Source organism: Oncorhynchus mykiss, chromosome 3 (genome assembly GCF_057628025.1).
Source record: "Oncorhynchus mykiss isolate SJ-2025 chromosome 3, ASM5762802v1, whole genome shotgun sequence".
NCBI classification, from domain to species: domain Eukaryota; kingdom Metazoa; phylum Chordata; class Actinopteri; order Salmoniformes; family Salmonidae; genus Oncorhynchus; species Oncorhynchus mykiss.
The window spans coordinates 61408083-61432216 of NC_143024.1; the positions used below are offsets into that span (position 1 = coordinate 61408083).

The 24134-nt window shown below is 41.4% G+C and overlaps 2 protein-coding genes across 18 annotated transcripts in view; both read left to right on the top strand.

Moving 5' to 3' along the window:
• The window catches only part of LOC110520113 (rap guanine nucleotide exchange factor 4), a 48526-nt gene extending 46614 nt beyond the window's left edge, over positions 1-1912 (top strand). For all 12 annotated transcript variants that reach the window (XM_090229769.1, XM_090229771.1, XM_090229767.1 and 9 more), the window contains 5 exons: positions 20-70; positions 308-395; positions 717-781; positions 871-925; positions 1030-1912. In XM_090229769.1, the coding sequence (XP_090085895.1) occupies positions 20-70; positions 308-395; positions 717-781; positions 871-925; positions 1030-1157 (387 nt within the window). In that variant the 3' untranslated portion in view covers positions 1158-1912. The remainder of the gene's footprint in view (positions 1-19; positions 71-307; positions 396-716; positions 782-870; positions 926-1029) is intronic.
• A 233-nt stretch (positions 1913-2145) lies between these two features.
• Positions 2146-24134, top strand: part of zak (sterile alpha motif and leucine zipper containing kinase AZK) — a 53959-nt gene continuing 31970 nt past the window's right edge. For 3 of the 6 annotated variants that reach the window (XM_090229777.1, XM_090229778.1, XM_090229780.1), the window contains exons 1-4: positions 2153-2409; positions 4193-4394; positions 7029-7116; positions 20847-20927. In XM_090229777.1, the coding sequence (XP_090085903.1) occupies positions 4236-4394; positions 7029-7116; positions 20847-20927 (328 nt within the window). In that variant the 5' untranslated portion in view covers positions 2153-2409; positions 4193-4235. Of the gene's footprint in view, positions 2410-4192; positions 4395-7028; positions 7117-20846; positions 20928-24134 lie in introns of all 6 variants that reach the window. The other 3 variants (XM_036974435.2, XM_036974436.2, XM_036974438.2) reach the window with 1 other exon arrangement.

Genomic DNA, 24134 nt, shown 5'->3' on the forward strand with positions numbered 1-24134 from the left:
CTGTTACTTGTGTTGACAGAAACTACCCAGCAAATTTAAGAAGTTTTATAGCGAATTTGAAAGCTTAATGGTGAGTACCCTAAACTATTTTTAGTCCCATATCAACCATTCATCCACTCACATAGTCTCTATCCTTGCTTTCTAAAGCTCCAATTATTCAAATATTTAATTGAAACGTCACATTCTTGCATGGTCATTTGTCATCTAACAATGTATGTATTGAGCTACACCACCCTTGGCTGTGACTGTGATGTGCCCACTTAACATGGTTGTGGCAGATCTCAGAACAGTGTGAGTATTTCCACAGGACCCGTCCAGGAACCACCGGGCGTACCGGCTCACTGTGGCCAAGCTGGACCCGCCCATCATTCCCTTCATGCCGCTGCTGATCAAAGGTCAGTGCAGCCCAACACAGCTCTCTCCCACCGTCTACATGACCCTCCGTGTTGTTTTACCCAACACAGCTCTCTCCCACCGTCTACATGACCCTCCATGTTGTTTTACCCATTATCTTACCTATTGATTGACTATTGAGAGGTTTGTCCTCACTGCCTCTTGTGTGAAGAAGTTATTATCAGCAAGTTTTGATCTCTTTTTGGAGTGTCAGCCTGGGACACAGTGTATCTAGCTTCTATATTGTTTGCTCTTGTCAATTCCAATCCTTATTCTTTTGTCTATGTTCTGTGTGTGCAATCATATTGCTATTATCTTTCCAGACATGACTTTCACTCATGATGGAAACAAGACGTTCATTGACAGTTTGGTCAATTTTGAGAAAATGGTAAGGCCCTCCCTGAGGATATTGATTTTGACATGATATTATATTGGAAGTCTAAATTCATAATGGTAACATCTATTTTTGTTTTTCAGCGAATGATCGCTAACACAGTGAGAATAGTGAGATACTGCAGAAGTCTGCCATTCAGTAAGTAAACAGTCTTCACTTGACTGGGAAGGTTTCTAAGTGCTTGGGCATACAGGACACGGTTTATAAGGAAGGTGGTATTTCGCTTTCCCATCGTCTCTCAGGTGCCGAACCATCTCAGACCAGTAAGAACCACCTGGACGTGAGGAGCTATGTGCGCCAGCTGACTGTGATTGACAACCAGAGAACACTATCTCAGTTCTCCCACAGACTGGAACCACGCAGGACCTGAAGCTTGGACGGACACTGGACAGACATGTCACATGCTGCTGCTCTACTGCCAACAATAAGCTTGCTTTATATGTTGTACCAGTACACACACACATATCCACTTTGCTACATGGAACTTCACATTTATTATACATGCAGTATAGTCAAGTAAGCTGCAGCTGCAGAGTTCATCGGCTCCACCTTCAACTGTATTTTAAATGTCAGTATCATTTCTGCTGCTTGTTTTCCTTTGTGTATCGTTTTCATCTTTGTTATCAATGGGCAACAGTCACTCCGCTTTAAATTTCACCAAGTATTTTCAAATTCATCTCATTCTCATGTCCCTGAAGCTCTATTTTAATTCTTTGAAGTCACCAGCCCCACGAAAAGGACACAATCTATAAAGCGAATTATCGTTTGGAAATAATCGTCCGTTTGATTGTTGTACAATAATCTGTGAGGTTTATGTTAAACGGATAACTTTTCCAGGTGGGAACATTGGCTCTTACTTCACTCTCTTAACCTCCTAAATTCCAAATCCTGATATTCAGATGTTGTTTCCAATCTTTTTTTCTAAATCAGATTTGATGCTTTTTTATTACACATGTACAATGTGTTCATATATCTATTATGGCCTCAGCATGCAATGGTTTGAGATGTTGGGCTGGGGTGTACAGTATGTGAGCACGTTCCTCTTTGAAAGTCTCTAAGGTAACCGTTTTCTGCAAACATTTTAGCCATGTGTATTCTGTAAATATTAAAAATGAATTCGATGTATCTGCTGTCCATTTGATTGTTCATTGATTATTTAGATAATTAGTTAGTATAATAACTAATTAACTAATAACTAATAACTTTTATGCTGTCATAGTATTATCTTTTGATAATAGGAAAACGAATTAAATTCCCTATTAATGCAGGTGTTGGTTGTTATAACAGACTGCTACTTCATTTTAATGGTGTCGTTGGAGGTGTACCGGTTTTACCCATTGAGTGGCGCTGTTGTCATCAGAATTTGTGAAGCTCTTTGAAAAATGTTGGGATACTTCCCTGGTTTTAATGTCTATGGCTATTTCTCTAGCGTTCAGCACTCAGCCCAAGTCAAGGAAGAAGTTGTGCAACTAGAAATCCCGGTGTGAGGAAATCATAAACGTCACGCCCGGTTTCCAGGAAAGTGGGTTCTTTACAGTAGTTCTATGTTTACCTGCAGAAGTTAAGCTACCCATTGGATCTGTCAAACTGAATGTTTCTAGTATTTGTTGGAAAATTCAAAGGTAGGCTATGTACTAATATCGCATTATGTTTCAGTGAGTAGGCCTACACGCCGTTACATGTTTTCAATTACATATTTTTTTGAAAGTTGTGAATAACAAATTCCATTGTTTTGCAGTTGTCTGTTTGGCAAAAGCTTTGGTCTCATGCGTGTCATCGCAACATGCGTGTCATCGAGGAAATTGGTATTCTTGCCTTTAAACTCCTGTTGATCCTGAACTGCTGAAGTGTCTTAATCTTGCAAAATTATATTTAACACAATTTACACGAGTCTATACATATTTTGTGTGTGGTGTATGTATGCAGTCTAAACTGCAAATAGACCATTTCCTGGTTGAATTATTTACTGTAAATGCCTGGAGACATTTTGATTATGTAAGTAACCGCAGTGAGACTTCTATTTAGTTTTGCTTCGGGTGGTAGTTTAAACTCTGGAGCTGAAGTTTGTACTTCCTGATGGGGGACAGTATGTCCGCCACCGGGATGATATGAATGGGTCAAGCAGACGAGGTTAACTCAATACATTTAGATTATTTCTGCTACATTTTTACATTTTCATCTGTAGAGCTCTGGCAGGTATCCACTTGCCTGTATATGTTCACATGGGTATTGGTCCATAATTTCAGTGTCTGGGGCAGAGTGTTGACTTTCCAGTGAGTACAGGCAAAAACGAGCTCCAATAACCCTGTAACCCTTCGGGCTTAAGTGTCTACAGAAGATGTCTGAGCTGCTCATGTACTGAAAAGATTGGTGTGAAGCTAAGTATAGCATCAATAGCCGTAAATCAGTAGAGAGAATTGGCTCCCCTCTGTGACAATGGAGGCATTTCCTGCTGGGCTGGATAGCAATCCTGATTTAGGTCCAGGTAACAGCCTCTTAAAAGCCATAATTGCTGAGCAGTAAATGGGAAACTTCTGAACAATATCCGAGCTACAATTTCCTGTAATGAAGGGATTATTTCTTTACAAGATGCACTTGGGTTGATATTTAAAAACAAAGGGAAGTGTGCGTTAATTGTTGTCTGTGGGCAAAAAGTTGGTTTGGTGTTCCCTCTACCTATTATCGCACTTTCATTTATATACATTAGGAAGACATGGTCCCTGTTCTTTGAATATAGAATTAGAGGTGTGTAGCACCTTTTGGGTTTGTTTTTAAAACAAGTGTGTAGTGATAGTGTGTCATGAAAAGTTTGCAGTGATTCATGGGAGACTAGAGGATGCAATCCCGTTAAGAGCTCTGCTGTGTCTAGCTTTGTAGCCTTACATGTACTGTACAGACCACTCTAGACTCTGCTGGAACAGTCGGTGACTTTTGCCGTGCGTATTTTGTGCTTAGTGATCACAGTAGAGGGAAAATGCATGCCTGGGATGCCATCCATAGTCCTTATACAAGCAGAGGATCCTGGGACACTCACTTCGTGCTTACTGGTGACTGTGTGGCGTAGGTCTGGGACAGGCGGGCTCGTTGAATGTCCTGTAAATCACTGGCTGAGATCAGGGATATCACGGTGCCACTCCGGGCAGACATAGCCAATGACACAGAGGCCTCCCTGGGGTACTGTTAGCAGCACATCCAGCTTCCCAGTCACACACTCTAATGGTGTGCTCAAGTGTACAGCTGCTCTCAGTTGTGTCACTGGTGCAGGACTTTTACTTTGAGGAATCAGAGTTTTTTTTGGGGGGGGGGGGGGGGACAAGCCTACGACAGATTTGAGCATCGGTTCTTAACTGCTTTTTAGTGAGCTCTATGCTTTTTTTTCCTCCTCCGCTATCTCCTTCCCTGTAGTCCTCCAGACAGACGTTGATCTGGGGCTGAGTGTTATTATGAGATGTTGCCTCTCAGTGCCTCCTTCGTGCAAATCAAGTTTGATGACATCCACTTCTACGAGAACTGCGGCGGCGGCAGCTTCGGGAGCGTGTACCGAGCCAGGTGGATCCCTCAGGACAAAGAGGTGGCGGTGAAAAAGCTGCTCAAGATCGAAAATGAGGTAGGAGTCCTAATTGCCGAGGCTTTTCATATACTTTTTAATTGTCGGTATAGTAATCATTTTAATTGCTACCCCGTTTAGTGGGTTGTGGTGACTTTTTGGTACCCATCAGTCATAGTCATTATACTCCCCCTCGCTTTGCACAGAATTTCACATGCTGTATGCTTTAAAGAACGACTATTGCCAAATGAGGGATCATATTAGGCCCAATTAAAGAATGGATGATTCTGATTCTGGAGATTTCTTGTGACAAAAATACACCTGATGTACACAAGTATGTGGACACCTGCTCGTCAAACATCTCATTCCAAAATCATGGGCATTGATGTGGAGTTGGTCCCCCCCCTTTGCTGCTATAACAGCCTCCACTCTTCTGGGAAGGCTTTCCACTAGATGTTGGAACATTGCTGTGGGGACTTGCTTCCATTCAGCCACGAGCATTAGTGAGGTTGGGCACTGATGTTGGGCGATTAGGCCTGGCTCACAGTCGGTATTCCAATTCATCCCAAAGGTGTTTGATGGGGTTGAGGTCAGGGCTCTGTGCAGGCCAGTCAAGTTCTTCCACACCGATCTCGACTAACCATTTCTGTATGGACCTCGCTTTGTGCATGGGAGCATTGTCATGCTGAAACAGGAAAGGGCCTTCCTCAAACTGTTGCCACAAAGTTGGAAGCACATAATTGTAAGCTGTAGCCTTAAGATTAAGGGGCCTAGACCATTATTCCTCCTCCACCAAACTTTACAGTGTTCACTATGTATTGGGCCAGGTAGCGTTGTCCTGGCATCCGCCAAACCCAGATGGTGAAGTGTGATTCATCACTCCAGAGAAGGCTTTCCACAGCTCCAGAGTCCAATGGTGGCGAGTTTCACGCCACTCCAGCTGATGCTTGCCATTGCGCATGGTGATCTTAGGCTTGTGTGGTGCTGCTCGGCCATGGAAACCCATTTCATGAAGCTTCCGACGAACAGTTCCTGTGCTGACATTGCTTCCAGAAGCATGTTTGAACTCTGTAGTGAAAGTTGCAACTGAGGACAGATTATTTTTATGCACTACGAGCTTCAGCCCTCATCAGTCTCGTTCTGTGTGCTTGTTCGGCCTACCACTTTTCAGCTGAGCCGTTGTTGCTCCTAGACATTTCCTCTTCACAATAACAGCCACTACAGTTGACGGGGTAGCTCTAGCAGGGCAGAAATTTGTCAAACTGATTTGTTGTTAAGGTGGCATGCTATGACTGTGCCATGTTGAAAGTCACTGAGCTCTTCAGTAAGGCCATTCTACTGCCAGTGTTTGTCTATGGAGATTGCATGGCTCTATGCTCAATTTTATACACCTGTCAGCAACAGGCTGAAATAGCCCAATCCACTGATTTTGAAGGGGTGTCCACATACTTTTGTATATACGGTTACCTTTTCATACTTATTCTATTTAATATGCCTATTTTGGGGCCTGCAGAAATATTTTCACTGATATCCTGCACAATTTAGATGTCAGCTACAGTGCCTTCAGAAAGTATTCATACCCCAGTGATTTATTCCACATATTGTAATATTACAGCCTGAATTCAAAATGTATTAAATATTTTAAAAATTCACCTATCTACACACATTACCCCATAATGACAAAGTGAATACATGTTTTCAGACGTGTTTGCAAATAAATTGAAGATGAAATACAAATAAATGTACATAAGTATTCACACACCTTAGTCAATACATGTTAGAATCACCTTTTGCAGTGATTACAGCTGTGAGTCTTTCCGGGTTATTCTCTTAAGAGTTTTTCACATCTGGATTGTTCAATATTTGCCCATTATTCTTTTCAAAATTCTTCAAGCTCTTTCAAATTGAATGGAGATCATTGCTAGACAACTATTTTCAAGTCGCCATAGATTTTCAAACCGATTTGAGTCAAAACTGTAACTCGGCCAGTCAGCAACATTCACTGTCTTCTTGGTAAGCAACTACAGTGTAGATTTGGCTTTGTGTTTTAGGTTATTGTCCTGCTGAAAGGTGAATTCCTCTCCCAGTGTCTGGTGGAAAGCAGACTGAACCAGGTTTTTCCTGTAGGATTTTGCCTGTGCTTAGCTCCATTCCATGTATTTTTTATCCTGAAAACCTCCCCAGTCCTTAACAATTACAAGCATACCCATAACATGATGGAGCCACCACAATGCTTAAAAATATGGTGATTGTCAATTTGGTTTGTATTGTGGAGTAACTACAATGTTGTTGATCCAGCCTCACAGTCATTAAACTCTGTAACTGTTTTAAAGTCATCATTGGCCTCATGGTGAAATCTCTGAGTGGTTTCCTTCCTCTCCGGCAACTGAGTTAGGAAGGACACCTGTATCTTTGTAGTTACTGGGTGGATTGATACACCAATCAAAGTGAAATTAATAACTTCACCATGCTCAAAGGGATATTCAACGTCTGCTTTTTATTTTTTTACCCATCTACCAATAGGTGCCCTTCTTTTTGAGGCATTGGAAAACCTCCCTGCTCAATTTAATCAATTTAAAATTCCGGCTGTAACACAACAACATTTGGAAAAAGTCGAGGGGTGTGAATACTTTCTGAAGGCATTGTATATTTTGTTTGTGAATTCTATGTTTGCCGGTGTGTCCCCCTGTTCAGGCTGAAATCCTCAGTGTACTAAGCCATCGGAACATCATTCAGTTTTATGGAGCGATCCTTGAAGCACCCAACTATGGAATCGTCACTGGTAAGTCTCGACAACCCTAATCTTGCTAGTTTGTCATGCAATAGTAACCACAGCTATTATCTCCTCAGGAGATTCAGACCACGTTTATATCTATCGGGTTAATGGAAAACCAACAAACACCATCTGTTCATACTTGTTTCACAGCTATTTTGTTTGCTTAGAACTGAATGGTGCTGTGGTCTATATTAACACATTAGTTAGTAGATGGCTTTATGGTTCAGTAAGATTACATGTTGCTGGCTTTTTGTTAATGTTAGCGACTAAGATGTTTTTAGAGTTCATACCATGTGACAGTCCTCACCCTGTGGTATGAGAAACCCCTCCCTGCGCATATTCTGAGTATCACATCACATGGCAGTCATTGGCCGACTCAATACTCCCATGGTTAGGATGTAAGCTATGAGTGGTGAATGAGTGGTGAATGACACTGCCGTTGATAGAAATAGTGCTCACTAGGTATCTATTTACTGTATTGAGTTATACTTTGTGGATTTTCACCTTTCATCTCTTGTCTGCAGCCTTGCCTCAGACATGATTCTATCTTTGTTCTCTATAACTCGTTTTATTGGGCAAGCTTGAAGGACAATAACACTCAAAAACACTATCTTGATATTTGTTTCATGAACACATTTTTCAAGATATAGAACTTTCAAAATACAGAAAGTGATGTGTCCAAACTCTGTGTTTTGAAAGCTATATATCTTGAAAACGTGATTGCTGACATGAAAAACATGTTGGGACTGTATCAACAGTGGACTAATGAAACAAAAGTGGTATTTTCCTTTAAGTTTTTGCAGTTTGGCCTCACAGTGACATAAGCAATCAGGTTATTTTGGAAGTGTCCAACCACTACCTTTAGGATGATTTCCACAAATGACATTTAACTACATGTACTCTTTCCCATCTCCCATGTTTACTCCACCTGCTCCTGCTCTGATCCCATAGATCGTGGAATGTTGTTGTATGGAAACACGCAGCCCTAGTTGGGGAAAACAAGAAAGGGAATCACATTGTATAAGCATTGTGCGACTTCATGGATTGAGGAATTGGGAAATATCTTTGTTAAAATCAGGTATTGCTCGGACAGGAAAACAGATGCCCCTTTGATGTTTCCTCTGTCTGTTTATGTCTTATAATACAGTCATATTTGCCCTTTAGTCGCTACGAGGCAGTAATGTTCAAATCGTTCACAGTGTTCTCCGACTTTACATTTCACAACCTCCAGCCAGTGTTACATGGGTGCGAGAGATGGGGTTGGCTCAGTGTTTCCGTTGCAGTCTTTTTGCTGTGGCTCTGCTCCATGGCAAAACCATTGCCGCCTCGCCCCAAAAAAATAAGGAACATAAAACAATATTTCTGCCGAAGCGCACTTTGAAGATAATAGAACAGCCCTTTTCCTCTGCAAACAAAATGAGTAATGAATAGAAAAATCAGACTAGCCCATAGTAGAATAGTTTATCTATTTACCTTGTTGTTGTGTGTTCTATGCTAGATAAATATTCATCTCGAGGTGCATTCAAGTTACGAGTGCCGTAGGGATGGAAACATGCATTCTGACAAGCAGTCAATGCACAACAATTATTGCAATTTATGAAAACAGCAGTTTTAATGGCCTTTGTTAAAAAGAGGGGGCTCCCAGCCTTCCATTCCCGATTGATTTATTTCTCAACCCCTAAATATGTGCCAACTGCACCATCTGAAACCCAGAGACCTTAGCAGCTGCATGGTTAAGCAGGTTACTTCTCGGCAATGCACTGTGAGTGCACAGGGGAGAGTGGGGCTATATGTAACACGGGTCAATTGTAGGGTAACTTTGGGTAAAATGCCACCCTACCTAAAATAATTTTCTTGCAGTGACTTAAAACATTGTGATGAGACGGATTACATTTTTTGTTGAGCAAGAGTAGTGGCAACCAGGGTGACATGATGTGGTTTCTGTAAAAAGTACAGGTGGGCGGGGGGGGGGGGGGGGGGGGTGTGTGTTATACCAGGTGGCGGATTACCCCATTATATTATATTCACTGTTTATGCAAGTTTTTTGGGACATAAAATCAATCAATAGGATGCTAACTATTTAAAAGATCACATTTGAGATCTGGCTAATGATTAGCCTGATGGGCTAAATGTAGATGGGCAGCCCCATGCTTCAGCCTTTTTATTTATAGCCACTATGCTGCATCAGTTGGGCTACTGATGATAATGCTTACTGAGCTTTTCAGTTCTTATAAACCCCCCCCCCCCCCGCAATATCCAAAGGAAACACTGGGTCGGCTGGTTGTCAATGAGCTGCTGTCGCTATTTATCAAAGCATAATCTAATTAGCACCAGATGAAGGAAAGTGTTTTATGACAATTCTGATCATGCCATGTCCACATTCATCAGCTCAGTTATGCATTTCTCCTGCTCATATATCAGGGGCTGGTGTCTCAGCTATCTAACAAACAATGTCTATCAGGAGATGACATTTGTCTCGGCTGACCCACGTGGCATCGTGTTTGTCAATAACTACATACATTTACTGCAGGAAAGCAAATGTTTTTTATGCCATAACACCTTATATCGTTATTCCTTTGAGTTTAGGATTCATACTCACTTTGAGGGGGCTATACTGTGATGGACAGCAACACTTTGTATGATAAAAGCAGTTCAGGAAGTTGTATTATCTATTAAATTTGCCACTCTTAGAAAAAAGGGTTCCAAAATGGTTCTCTGGCTGTTCGCATAAGATCACTCTTTTTGGTTCCAGTTAGAACTCTTTTTGGTTCCAGGTAGAACCCTTTTGAGGTTATACTTGGAAAAGTTGTAGGTTTGAGGTTTCTCTCTTTGGAAAGGGTTGTACATGGAACCCATAAGGGTTCTGCCTGGAACCAAAAAGGGTTCTTCCAAGGATTATCCTATGGAGACAGCTGAAGAACCCTTTTAGGTTCTAGATAGCACCTTTTTTTAAGAGTGTAGTGTAGTTTTTATATAGTACCCAAGACAAATATGTGAGTTAATTTGACCATTGGATAAAAAGCTACTGCTTATATACTGCAATGTGGGTTGGATTGAATTGAGCCCCTGATCGTCATTTTCAAGGTGATGATTGCACTTTTCTTCCCAACACAATACCGCAATAAATGTGAATACCTTATTAAATGTGAGTCCACATTTCAAAGATTTATTTTGCGTACCATGGGGGATTCGAACTTACACTGTAAGTGCAACACAATCTCACACTCAATTCGTGCAAATATATACAAAAATATTTCAGCAGATTTTGAGGATTTTTAGTTTCTTTGAAATTACACACATTTTTGTGTGTCTTAGGAAAATACACAACTCTTTGTGCGACTACATTCATAGGAAAATACATTTTTTGGGGGGCAAACTTCGGAACATTCTTTTGAAAGTTATTGGAGCTGTCTTTTTTTGTATCCTAAATGTATTTATATATAAAAAAAACTATTTAACAACCCAATATTGTTAATAAGCCAAGTTGTCACCGAAACACTTTGAATAAGCCTTCATTTTGAATTTTGAATTTAGAATTTTTATTAATGCCAATGCTGTTTTCTATGCTTGTTTTCGCTTAATAGTTTGGGATACTGGTGCTATGTCGGATTTTATGAGGGTTGCCAGATTGGAGTAAAAAGCTGTGTTTGTCTGTTTTTATCTTTTGTGGTATTGATGAAGGTATTTGATTTGGGAATGGGGATACATTTTCATAATGGGAAATGAATGAATCAATAAATGTGGGCAAACAAAAATCTGTTTGGTTGAAATTTGCAACTGCATGGATTTTGCATCTATAACAAGTTTGCATAACAATCGGAAATCTGTATTTTTGGGCACCGATTTTTTTTCAGATTAAAAAATAAATAAAAAATGATACCTTTATTTAACTAGGCAAGTCAGTTAAGAACACATTCTTATTTTCAATGACGGCCTAGGAACGGTGGGTTAACTGCCTTGTTCAGGGGCAGAACGATAGATTTTCACCTTGTCAGCTCGGGGGATCCAATCTTGCAACCTTACAGTTGACTATTCCAACGCTCTAACCACCTGCCTCTCATTGCACTCCACGAGGAGACTGCCTGTTTCGCAAATGCAGTAGAAACCAAGGCAAGTTGCTAGCTAGCATTAAACGTAACTTATAAAAAACAATCAATCATAATCACTAGTTATAACTACACATGGTTGATGATATTACTAGTTTATCTAGCGTGTCCTGCGTTGCATATAATCGATGCAACGCTGGGGGATGATTTAACAAAAGCGCATTTGCGAAAAAAGCACAATAGTTGGACGACTGTACCTAACCATAAACACCAATGCCTTTCTTAAAATCAATACACAGAAGTATATATTTTTTATACCTGCATATTTAGCTAAAAGAAATCCAGGTTAGCAGGCAATATTAACCAGGTGAAATTGTGTCATTTCTCTTGCGTTCATTGCATGCAGAGTCAGGGTATATGCAACAGTTTGGACAGCCTGGCTCATTGCGAACTAATTTCCCAGAATTTTATGTAATTATGACATAACATTGAAGGTTGTGCATTGTCACAAGAATATTTAGACTTAGGGATGCCACCCTATTGTTTATTATTTATTTATTTATTTATTTACTAATGGACAACAACAACAAAAAATATTTCAAAAACAAGGACATTTCTAAGTAACCTACATTTTTTGAACGGTAGTTTATATATTCTCCAATCTGGAAACCCTCATAAAATTCAAGATAGCCTTGTATAAAATGCATTATGAAAGAAAATTGTATAATGTAGGCTCCAGAAAATATGAAATGCGTTATGAAGAAAATCGTGTAGGCCTACTGTTGCCTACATGAAAAAAGGGCCTCTCTGACTGCAAGTGCACCAGTATCCCAAAACAGTATTGACATTAATAAAAAATCATTTTAAAAAGTAAGGCTACTATTAAAGTGTAGAAAACCATTGCCCATCATGCATTGCTCTAATAACATTCAAAAGATTGTTCCGAAGTTTGCCCCCAAACATTTTTTTCCCACGAATTAAGCCACACAAAAATGCATTAAACACACAAATTACGCTGAAATACTTTTTGTACATATTTGCACGAATTAAGTTTGAGATTGTGTTGGCAAGTGGCAATAGATGTCAGGAACTTACCTGTCACGGATCCCTCCGGAACCGTCATTACGCACACCTATTCCCTATTCCCTTTGATTAGTAATTGTATAAGTGTGGTCTTTGTTCACCATTGTCCTGTCGATTATTGTTCCAATGTCCGTTGGTTTGTGTGAGTACCTGTGCTATGATGTTTTGGCTTTCATGCCACGTATATTGTGCAGATGATTACGGGTCTTGTCCAATGTGATAATCATTGTGCGATTGTGTATTTATTCAAGGTACTCCTAACTCTTTTGTTTGGGTTTCTACCCTATGTTTTGTATACGTGTTTGTTTGGTCTTCGACCCGGGGGCCTTTACACGGCACGCTGTCATTTGGGTAATAAAAACCTTATTACGCATTCCTGCGCCTGTCTCCCGATCTCTTCATACCGACGTGACATTACCACTGTGAGCTAACTGTCCAGAGCCACATTTGCTAATGATGCACATACTGTAGTTTTATTATCAGAGTCCCAGTGGACTTCTGGTAAGTATGCTTTAGTGAGGAAGTGTTGGGATCAGGTACAACTACATTTACCCACCCCCAAAATTAATATTTATTAGCAATTCACACCTGAATATATTTTTTTAAGGGGTTGGGCAAAGGCTGAAATTGGGGTTTAGAGTAACCCTTAAGACCACAATGAAATCTGTAAGAGGTCTTGGTGTTTGTATCTAAACCACATAATGTAAATGATTAGATCTATAACCTACATCCTTCCTGGATTTATATTAGGGAATAATATGGTCAGGTCAATTCATATTATTAATTACAAGTACAGGCCTGGTTCCTTCCCTCAACCGTGATTCTTGTTTGCACTATTATCTGTGGTGAGATAGGAATGTATGTTGTGCAAACATCAGACTCCCACTAGTCTAGTTGATATCAGATAATGTCAATTTTAGCCATCTGTCTTTGTCAGGTGAGGCCACTCTATAGTTCATGGAGCGACAGGAGAGCTGTGTGTCTGTCTGTCTCTGTGTCTCCCCGGTACCGAAGTGTCTCAATGATTTAACAATGATTATTGGCAGTGCTTGTGGCCTTTTTATAAGGAGGTGTTGCATGGACTATCAAAGCATTCTACTTCCACATGATGCTTCTGTTATTGCTATGTTCGTGTGTTTCCCTTCACTACTGGTCTGGGGAAAGTATGCATTAGAGTAATATGGTCTGATCCTTCTTGAACATGATAGAAAAATAGTTTTTTACAGGGATATAGTTTATAGGGTGACTGCACTTCCTGATTTGGCCTTGTTTTCCATCAATGTTCATTAAGAAATGCTAGCGGTCATGAGTGTGTGTCGGTCTGATGTGGGTGTTTCTTGGGTGTGTCTTTGCCATTCAATCACAACAAGGCCAGTAGTGAGGTAAGCTAAGCTAGCTTTGCTATGAGATCGACATTCAGGACTTCTCCTCTCCTGACTGACTTGCCATCTTAAGATGGTCAGCTAATTCAGTTTTATGTGTAGGCTAAAACCTGCGCTGACCTTGTTTAACCAAGCTGACAGCAGTTAGCTAGCATAGTTCTACTATTATTCTGACATATCACATTCTTAAAATAAAGTGGTGATCCTAACTGACCTAAGACAGGGAATTTTTTTACAGGGATTAAATGTCAGGAATTGTGGAAAACTGAGTTTAAATGTATTTGTCTAAGGTGTATGTAAACTTCTGACATCAACTGTATATAAACTCCCAGTAATTTAGTGGGTTGTTTTACCCAATAAATTACTGGGAGTTTTATTTATATACATACACAGTTGAAGTTTACATACATACCCCATAATGTAAAAGTGGAATTATGTTCTTAGAAATGTTAATAATGAATAGAAAATGAAAAGCTGAAATGTCTTAAGTCAATAAGTATTCAACCCCTTTTGTTATGGCAAGCCTAAATTAGTTCAAGAGTATAAATGTGCTTAACAAGTCACATAATAAGTTGCATGGACTCACTCTGTGTGCAATAAGTGTTTAATGTGATTTTTTAATGACTACCTCATCTCTGTTCCCCACACATACAGTTATATGTAAGGTCCCTCTGTCGATCAGTGAATTTCAAACAGATTCAACCACAAAGATCAGGGAGGTTTTCCAATGCCTCGAAAGAAGGGCACCTATTGGTAAATGGGTAGAAAGAAGAAAGAAAAAAGCCTACGTTGAATATCACTGAGCATGGCAAAGTTATTATTTTGTTTTTTAATTTTCAATTATTATTTATTACAAAAAACACGAGGGGGTAACATTAAAGTATTAGAACATGAAGGACAAACAATACAGCATCAAGACACTATCAAACATGTATCAGTCTTTCCGCAACAGAGTCATCCTTATGTGTGAGAGGGTGCTTGTGCATGATAGTGACATAAAATATTGTCATAGTTTCCTTTTTCCCAATGTAACGGCTCTCATGGGTTAAAGAAGGAGACCACGGTGTTCATGATTTTTAATAACCTGAACACCGCAACAAAATAACAAAGTAGAAAAAACGAAAGCGCACAGTTCTGTCAGGCAACAAAACAGCTAAAGAGAAAAGAACTCCCCAAAAACACAAACGGAAAATCACAACTTATATATGATCCCCAATCAGAGACAACGATAGACAGCTGCTAGTTAGTGGTGGCTGTTTAACAGTCTGATGGCCTTGAGATAGAAGCTGTTTTTCAGTCTCTCGGTCCCTGCTTTGATGCACCTGTACTGACCTCGCCTTCTGGATGATAGCGGGGTGAACAGGCAGTGGCTCGGGTGGTTGTTGTCCTTGATGATCTTTATGGCCTTCCTGTGACATCGGGTGGTGTAGGTGTCCTGGAGGGCAGGTAGTTTGCCCCCGGTGATGAGTTGTGCAGACTTCACCACCCTCTGGAGAGCCTTACGGTTGTGGATGGAGCAGTTGCCGTATCAGGCGGCCCCACGGGATGCTCTCGATTGTGCACCTGTAAAAGTGTGTGTGCTTTTGGTGACAAGCCAAATTTCTTCAGCCTCCTGAGGTTGAAGAGGCGCTGCTGCGCCTTCTTCACCACGCTGTCTGTGTGGGTGGATCAATTCAGTTTGTCCGTGATGTGTACGCCGAGGAACTTAACTTAATACCCTCTCCACTACTGTCCCATCGATGTGGATAGCGGGGTGCTCCCTCTGCTGTTTCCTGAAGTCCACGATCATCTCCTTTGTTTTGTTGACGTTGAGTGTGAGATTATTTTCCTGACACCACACTGAGGGCCCTCACCTACTCCCTGTAGGCCGTCTCATCGTTGTTGGTAATCAAGCCTACCACTGTAGTGTCGTCTGCAAACTTGATGATTGAGTTGAAGGCGTGCATGGCCACGCAGTCGTGGGTGAACAGGGAGTACAGGAGAGGGCTGAGAATGCACCCTTGTGGGGCCCCAGTGTTGAGGATCAGCGAGGTGGAGATGTTGTTACCTACCCTCACCACCTGGGGGCGGCCCGTCAGGAAGTCCAGTACCCAGTTGCACAGGGCGAGGTCGAGACCTAGGGTCTCGAGCTTGATGACGAGTTTGGCGGGTACTATGGTGTTAAATGCTGAGCTGTAGTCTAGGAACAGCATTCTCACATAGATATTCCTCTTGTCCAGATGGGTTAGGGCAGTGTGCAGTGTGGTTGCGATTGCGTCGTCTGTGGACCTATTGGGGTGGTAAGCAAATTGGAGTGGGTCTAGGGTGTCAGGTAGGGTGGAGGTGATATGGTCCTTGACTAGTCTCTCCAAGCACTTCATGATGACGGAAGTGAGTGCTACGGGGCGGTAGTCGTTTAGATCAGTTACCTTAGCTTTCTTGGAACGGGAACAGTGGTGGCCCTCGTGAAGCATGTGGGAAGAGTAGACTGGGATAAGGATTGATTGAATATGTCCGTAAACACACCAGCCAGCTGGTCTGCGCATGCTCTGAGGACGCGGCTGGGAATGCCGTCTGGGCCTGCAGCCTTGCGAGGGTTAACACGTTTAAATGTTTTACTCACGTCGGCTGCAGTGAAGGAGAGTCCGCAGGTTTTGGTAGCGGGCCGTGTCAGTGGCACTGTATGGTCCTCAAAGCGAGCGAAGAAGTTGTTTAGTCTGTTTGGGAGCAAGTCATCCTGGTCCACGACGGGGCTGGTTTTCTTTTTGTAATCCGTGATTGACTGTAGACCCTGCCACATACCTCTCGTGTCTGAGCCGTTGAATTGCGACTCTACGTTGTCTCTATACTGACGCTTAGCTTGTATGATTGATTGCCTTGCGGAGGGAATAGCTACACTGTTTGTATTCGGTCATGTTTCCGGTCACCTTGTCCTGATTTAAAAGCAGTGGTTCGCTTTCAGTTTCGTGCGAATGCTGCCATCAATCCACGGTTTCTGGTTTGGGAAGGTTTTAATAGTCGCTGTGGGTACGACGTCATTGCACTTTCTAATGAACTCGCTCACCGAATCAGCGTATTCGTCAATGTTGTTGTTTGACTCAGTGCGGAACATATCCCAGTCGTGATCGAAGCAATCTTGAAGCGTGGAATCAGATTGGTCGGACCAGCGTTGAACAGACTTGAGCGCGGGAGCTTCCTGTTTTAGTTTCTGTCTATAGGCTGGAAGCAACCAAATGGAGTCGTGGTCAGCTTTTCCGAAAGGAGGGCCCCCGCCGAAAGGAGGGCCTTATATGTGTCGCGGAAGTTAGAATAACAATGATCCAGGGTTTTACCAACCCTGGTTGCACAATCAATATGCTGATAGAATTTAGGGAGTCTTGTTTTCAGATTAGCCTTGTTAAAATCCCCAGCTACAATGAATGCAGCCTCGGGATATGTGGTTTCCATTTTACATAGAGTCAAATGAAGTTCGTTCAGGGCCGTCAATGTGTCTGCTTGGGGGGGAATATAGTGCCTTGCGAAAGTGTTCGGCCCCCTTGAACTTTGCGACCTTTTGCCACATTTCAGGCTTCAAACATAAAGATATAAAACTGTATTTTATTGTGAAGAATCAACAACAAGTGGGACACAATCATGAAGTGGAAAGACATTTATTGGATATTTCAAACTTTTTTAACAAATCAAAAATTGGGCGTGCAAAATTATTCAGCCCCTTTACTTTCAGTGCAGCAAACTCTCTCCAGAAGTTCAGTGAGGATCTCTGAATGATCCAATGTTGACCTAAATGACTAATGATGATAAATACAATCCACCTGTGTGTAATCAAGTCTCCGTATAAATGCACCTGCACTGTGATAGTCTCAGAGGTCCGTTAAAAGCGCAGAGAGCATCATGAAGAACAAGGAACACACCAGGCAGGTCCGAGATACTGTTGTGAAGAAGTTTAAAGCCGGATTTGGATACAAAAAGATTTCCCAAGCTTTAAACATCCCAAGGAGCACTGTGCAAGCGATAATATTGAAATGGAAGGAGTATCAGACCACTGCAAATCTACCAAGACCTGGCCGTCCCTCTAAACTTTCAGCTCATACAAGGAGAAGACTGATCAGAGATGCAGCCAAGAGGCCCATGATCACTCTGGATGAACTGCAGAGATCTACAGCTGAGGTGGGAGACTCTGTCCATAGGACAACAATCAGTCAATCAGTATATTGCACAAATCTGGCCTTTATGGAAGAGTGGCAAGAAGAAAGCCATTTCTTAAAGATATCCATAAAAAGTGTTGTTTAAAGTTTGCCACAAGCCACCTGGTAGACACACCAAACATGTGGAAGAAGGTGCTCTGGTCAGATGAAACCAAAATTGAACTTTTTGGCAACAATGCAAGACGTTATGTTTGGCGTAAAAGCAACACAGCTCATCACCCTGAACACACCATCCCCACTGTCAAACATGGTGGTGGCAGCATCATGGTTTGGGCCTGCTTTTCTTCAGCAGGGACAGGGAAGATGGTTAAAATTGATGGGAAGATGGATGGAGCCAAATACAGGACCATTCTGGAAGAAAACCTGATGGAGTCTGCAAAAGATCTGAGACTGGGACAGAGATTTGTCTTCCAACAAGATAATGATCCAAAACATAAAGCAAAATCTACAATGGAATGGTTCAAAAATAAACATATCCAGGTGTTAGAATGGCCAAGTCAAAGTCCAGACCTAAATCCAATCGAGAATCTGTGGAAAGAACTGAAAACTGTTGTTCACAAATGCTCTCCATCTAACCTCACTGAGCTCGAGCTGTTTTGCAAGGAGCTGTTTTGCAAAACTGATAGAGACATACCCCAAGCGACTTACAGCTGTAATCGCAGCAAAAGGTGGCGCTACAAAGTATTAACTTAAGGGGGCTGAATAATTTTGCACGCCCAATTTTTCAGTTTTTGATTTGTTAAAAAAGTTTGAAATATCCAATAAATGTCGTTCCACTTCATGATTGTGTCCCACTTGTTGTTGATTCTTCACAAAAAAAATACTGTTTTATATCTTTATGTTTGAAGCCTGAAATGTGGCAAAAGGTCGCAAAGTTCAAGGGGGCCGAATACTTTCGCAAGGCACTGTATATGCGGCTGTGATTATAATCGTAGAGAATGTTCTTTGTATATAATGCCGTCGACATTTGATTGTGAGGAATTCTAAGTCAGGTGAACAGAAGGACTTGAGTTCCTGTATGTTGTTATGATCACACCACGTCTCGTTAATCATAAGGCATGCCCTTCTTCTTACCACAAAGATGCTTGTTTCTGTCGGCGCGATGCGTGACGAAACCAGCTGGCTGAAGAAGAAACCAGCCATGCTGGTCATTTATGAACATTTGAACATCTTGGCCATGTTCTGTTATAATCTCCACCCGGCACAGCCCTTCTGGCTTCTGAAGAGGACTGGCCACCCTTCATAGCCTGGTTTCTTCCTAGGTTTTAGCCTTTCTAGGGAGTTTTTCCTAGCCACCGTGCTTCTACACCTGCATTGCTTATTGTTTGGGGTTTTAGGCTGGGTTCTGTACAGCACTATGAGATATCATCTGATGTATGAAGGGCTATATAAATTGATTTGATCTGTACCGACTCCGATAGCGTGTCTTGAGTGAGCCATGTTTCCATGAAGCAAAGAACGTTACAGTCTCTTATGTCTCTCTGGAATGCTACCCTTGCTCGGATTTCAACTACCTTGTTGTCAAGAGACTGGACATTGGCGAGTAGTATGCTCGGGAGCGGTGTGCGATGTGCCCGTCTCCGGAGCCTGACCAGAAGACTGCATCGTCTGCCCCTTTTACGGCGTCAATGTTTTTGTTCACCGGCGGGGATCCAATCCATTGTTCTGGGTGATGGGCAAAACAGAGGATCCGCATCGGAAAAGTTGTATTCTTGGTCGTAATGTTGGCGAGTTGACGTTGCTCTTATATCCAATAGCTCCTCCAGACTGTATGTAATAAAAGCTAAGATTACCTGGGGTACCAACTTAAGAAGTAACACGTAAAAAAACGAAATACTGCATAGTTTCCTAGGAACGTGAAGCGAGGCGGCCATCTCTGTAGGTGCCGGAACTTCTATACTTGTGCAGAATAAAACTTTTCCAAAACATGCATCCTGTTTGCAATAAGGCCCTGAAGTAAAACTGAAAACAGATTTGGCAAAGAAATGAACTTTTATGTCCTGAAGACAGTGTTATGTTTGGGGAAAATCCAACACAACACAACACACCACTCTTCATATTTTCAAGCATGGTGGTGGCTGCATCATGTTATGTGTATGCTTGTCTTTAGCAAGGACTAGGGAGTTTTTTGGGATAAAAAGAAACGGATTAGAGCTAAGCACAGGCAAAATCCTATAGGAAAACCTGGTTCAGTCTGCTTTCCAACAGACACCGGGAGACTAATTCACCTTTGAGCAGGACAATAACCTAAAACAGAAGGCCAAATATACACTGTAGTTGCTTACCAAGACAACATTGAATGTTCCTGAGTGGCCTAGTTACAGTTTGACTTATATCGGTTTGAAAATCTATGGCAAGACTTGAAAATGTCTAGGAAGCAACTTTATAGAGCTTGAATAATTTTTTAAAGAATAAAGTGCAAATATTGTACAATCCAGGTGTGCAAAGCTCTTAGAGACTTACCAAGAAAGAAAGGGGATTCTAACATGTATTGACTCAGGGGTGTGAATAGTTATGTAAATTAGATATTTCTGTATTTCATTTTCAAAACAATTGCAACAATTTCTAAAAACATGTTTTCACTTTGTCATTATGGGGTATTGTGTGTAGATGGGCAAGATGTTTTATTTTTATTAAATCAATTTTGAATTCAGGCTGTAACACAACAAAATGTTTAACTTATTTTGTACATAATGTTGCTGCTACCATCTCTTATGACCGAAAAGAGCTTCTGGACATCAGAACAGTGATTACTCACCTCGAATTGGACTAATAATTTTTCTTTAATGAGTCAGATGGGAAGGATATACTCCAAAAGCCCGAACAGGCCCTCATCCCCATCATTTGCTGGAGAAAGAAACAGGGAGTTTGCGGAAAGAGATCGGGGTGCCTTGTGAGGATCAGGCGCCGAGTGGCTAATCTGCCTCTGCCATCCGTACTGTTAGCTAACATTCAATCACTGGAAGATAAATGGGATGAACTGAAAGCACATATATCCTACCAACGGGACATTACAAACTGTAATATCTTATGTTTTACAGAGTCATGGCTGAACGACGACATTAATAACATACAGCTGACGAGTTATACACTCTATCGGCAAGATAGAACGGCAGCCTCTGGTAAGACACGGGGCGGGGGCCTATGCATATTTGTAAACAACAGCTGGTGCATGATATCTAAGGAAGTCTCGAGGATTTGCTCGCCTGAGGTAGAGTATCTCATGATAAGCTGTAGACCACAGTATCTACCTAGAGGTCAAGGATTTTCAACTGCGATACCGATTTATTGGAGGACCAAAAAAAACGATACTGATTAATTGGCCAATTTTTTTATTTTTATTTTACAATTTATTTGTAATAATGACAATTACAACAATACTGAATGAACACTTATTTTAACTTAATATAATACATCAATAAAAATCTATTTAGCCTTAAATAAATAATGAAACATGTTCAATTTGGTTTAAATAATGCAAAAACAAAGTGTTGGAGAAGTTTTTATATGTGCCATGTAAAAAAGCTAACGTTTGAGTTCCTTGCTCAGAACATGAGTACATATGAAAGCTGGTGGTTCCTTTTAACATGAGACTTCAATATTCCAAGGTAAGAGGTTTTAGGTTGTAGTTAATATAGTATTTATAGGACTATTTCTCTCTATAACATTTGTATTTCATATACCTTTCCCTATTGGATGTTCTTATAGGCACTTTAGTATTGCCAGTGTAGCTTCCGTCCCTCTCCTCGCCCCTACCTGGGCTCGAACCAGGAACACATCGACAACAGCCACATTCGAAGCAGTGTTACCCATCGCTCCACAAAGGCAGGGGCTATTGCAGAGCAAGGGGAACAACTATTCCAAGTCTCAGAGCAAGTGATGTTTGAAACGCTATTAGCGCGCACCCCGCTAACTAGCTAGCTATTTCACATCGGTTACACCAGCCATTAGGCTGATAGGCTTGAAGTCATAAACAGAGCTGTGATTGAAGCATTGCGAAGAGCTGCTGGCAAAACACACGAAAGTGCTGTTTGAATGAATGCTTACGAGCCTGCTGCTGCTGCCTACCATCGCTCAGTCAGACTGCTCTATCCAATATCAAATCATAGACTTAATTATAACATAATAACACACAGAAATACAAGCCTTTGGTCATTAATATGGTCGAATCCGGAAACTATAATTTCGAAAACATTATTATTTCAGTGAAATACGGAACCGTTCGGTATTTTATCTAATGGGTGACATCCCTAACTCTAATTATTCTTGTTACATTGTGCAACCTTCAATGTTATGTCATAATTACGTACAATTCTGACAAATTAGTTCGCAATGAGCCAGGATGCCCAAACTGTTGCATATACTCTGCGTGCAATGAACGCAAGAGAAGTGACACAATTTCACTTGATTAATATTGCTTGCTAACCTGGATTTCTTTTAGCTAAATATGCAGTTTTAAAAATGTACTTCTGTGTATTGATTTTAAGAAAGGCATTGGTGTTTATGGTTAGGTACAGTCGTGCAACGATTGTGCTTTTTTCGCAAATGGGCTTTTGTTAAATCATCCCCCAGCGTTGCATCGATTATATGCAACGCAGGACACGCTAGATAAACTAGTAATATCATCAACCATGTGTAGTTAACTAGTGATTATGATTGATTGTTTTTTATAAGATAAGTTTAATGCTACCTAGCAACTTAACTTGGCTTCTACTGCATTCGTGTAACAGGCAGGCTCCTTGTGGAGTGCAATGAGAGGCAGGTGGTTAGAGCATTGGACTAGTTAACCGTAAGGTTGCAAGATTGAATCCCAGAGCTGACAAGGTGAAAATCTGTCGTTCTGCCCCTGAACAAGGCAGTTGACCCACCATTCCTAGGCCGTCATTGAAAATAAGAATGTGTTCTTAACTGACTTGCCTAGTTAAATAAAAGTGTAAAAAAGAAAATAAATTAAATCGGCAAAATCGGTGCCCAAAATAACGATTTCCAATTGTTATGAAAACTTGAAATCGGCACTAATTAATCGGCCATTCCGATTACTACCTCTACTATCTACCTAGAGAGTTTTCATCTGTATTTTTCGTAGCTGTCTACATACCACCACAGACCGATGCTGGCACTAAAACTGCACTCAATGAGCTGTATACCGCCATAAGCCCTACAGGAAATCGCTCATCCAGAGGTGGCGCTCCTAGTGGCCGGGGACTTTAATGCAGGGAGACTTAAATCAGTTTTACCTCATTTCTATCAGCATGTTAAATGTGCAACCAGAGGGGAAAAACTCTAGACCACCTTTACTCCACACACAGAGACGTGTACAAAGCTCTCCTTCGCCCTCCATTTGGCAAATCTGACCATAATTCTATCCTCCTGATTCCAGATTACAAGAAAAAAATTAAGCAGGAAGCACATGTGACTTGGTCAATTAAAAAGTGGTCAGATGAGGCAGATATTAAACTATAGGACTGTTTTGCTAGCACAGACTGGAATATGTTCCGAGATTCTTCCGATGGCAATGAGGAGCACACCACATCGGTCACTGGCTTCATCAATAAGTGCATCGACGACATTGTCCCCAAAGTGACTGTACGTACATAGCCCAACCAGAAGCCATGGATTACAGGCAACATTCGCACTGAGCTAAATGGTTGAGCTGCCACTTTCAAGGAGCGGGACTCGGAAGCTTATAAGAAATCCCGCTATGCACTCCGACTTACAATCAAACAGGCAAAGCGTCAATACAGGAATAAGATCGAATTGTACTACACCGGCTCCGACACTCATCGTATGTGTCAGGGCTTGCAAACTATAACAGGCTACAAAGCGAAGCACAGCCGAGAGCTGCCCAGTGACACGAGCCTGCCAGACAAGCTAAATAACTTCTATGCTCGATTCGAGGCAAGCAACACTGAAACATGCATGAGAGCATCAGCTGTTCCGGACGACTGTGTGATCAAGCTCTCCGCAGCCGATGTGAATAAGACTTTTAAACAGGTCAACATTCACAAGGCCGCAGGAACAGACAGATTACCAGGACGTGTACTCCGAGCATGCGCTGACCAAACGGCAAGTGTCTTCACTGACATTTTCAACCTCTCCCTGTCTGAGTCTGTAATACCAACATGTTTCAAGTAGACCACTAAAGTCCCTGTGCCCAAGAACACTAAGGTAACCTGCTTAAATGACTACTGACCCGTAGCACTCACGTCTGTAGTCATGAAAAGCTTTGAAAGGCTGGTCATGGCTCACATCAACACCATTATCCCAGAAACCCTAGACCCACTCCAATTTGCATAACGGATCCACAAATGATGCAATCCCTATTTCAC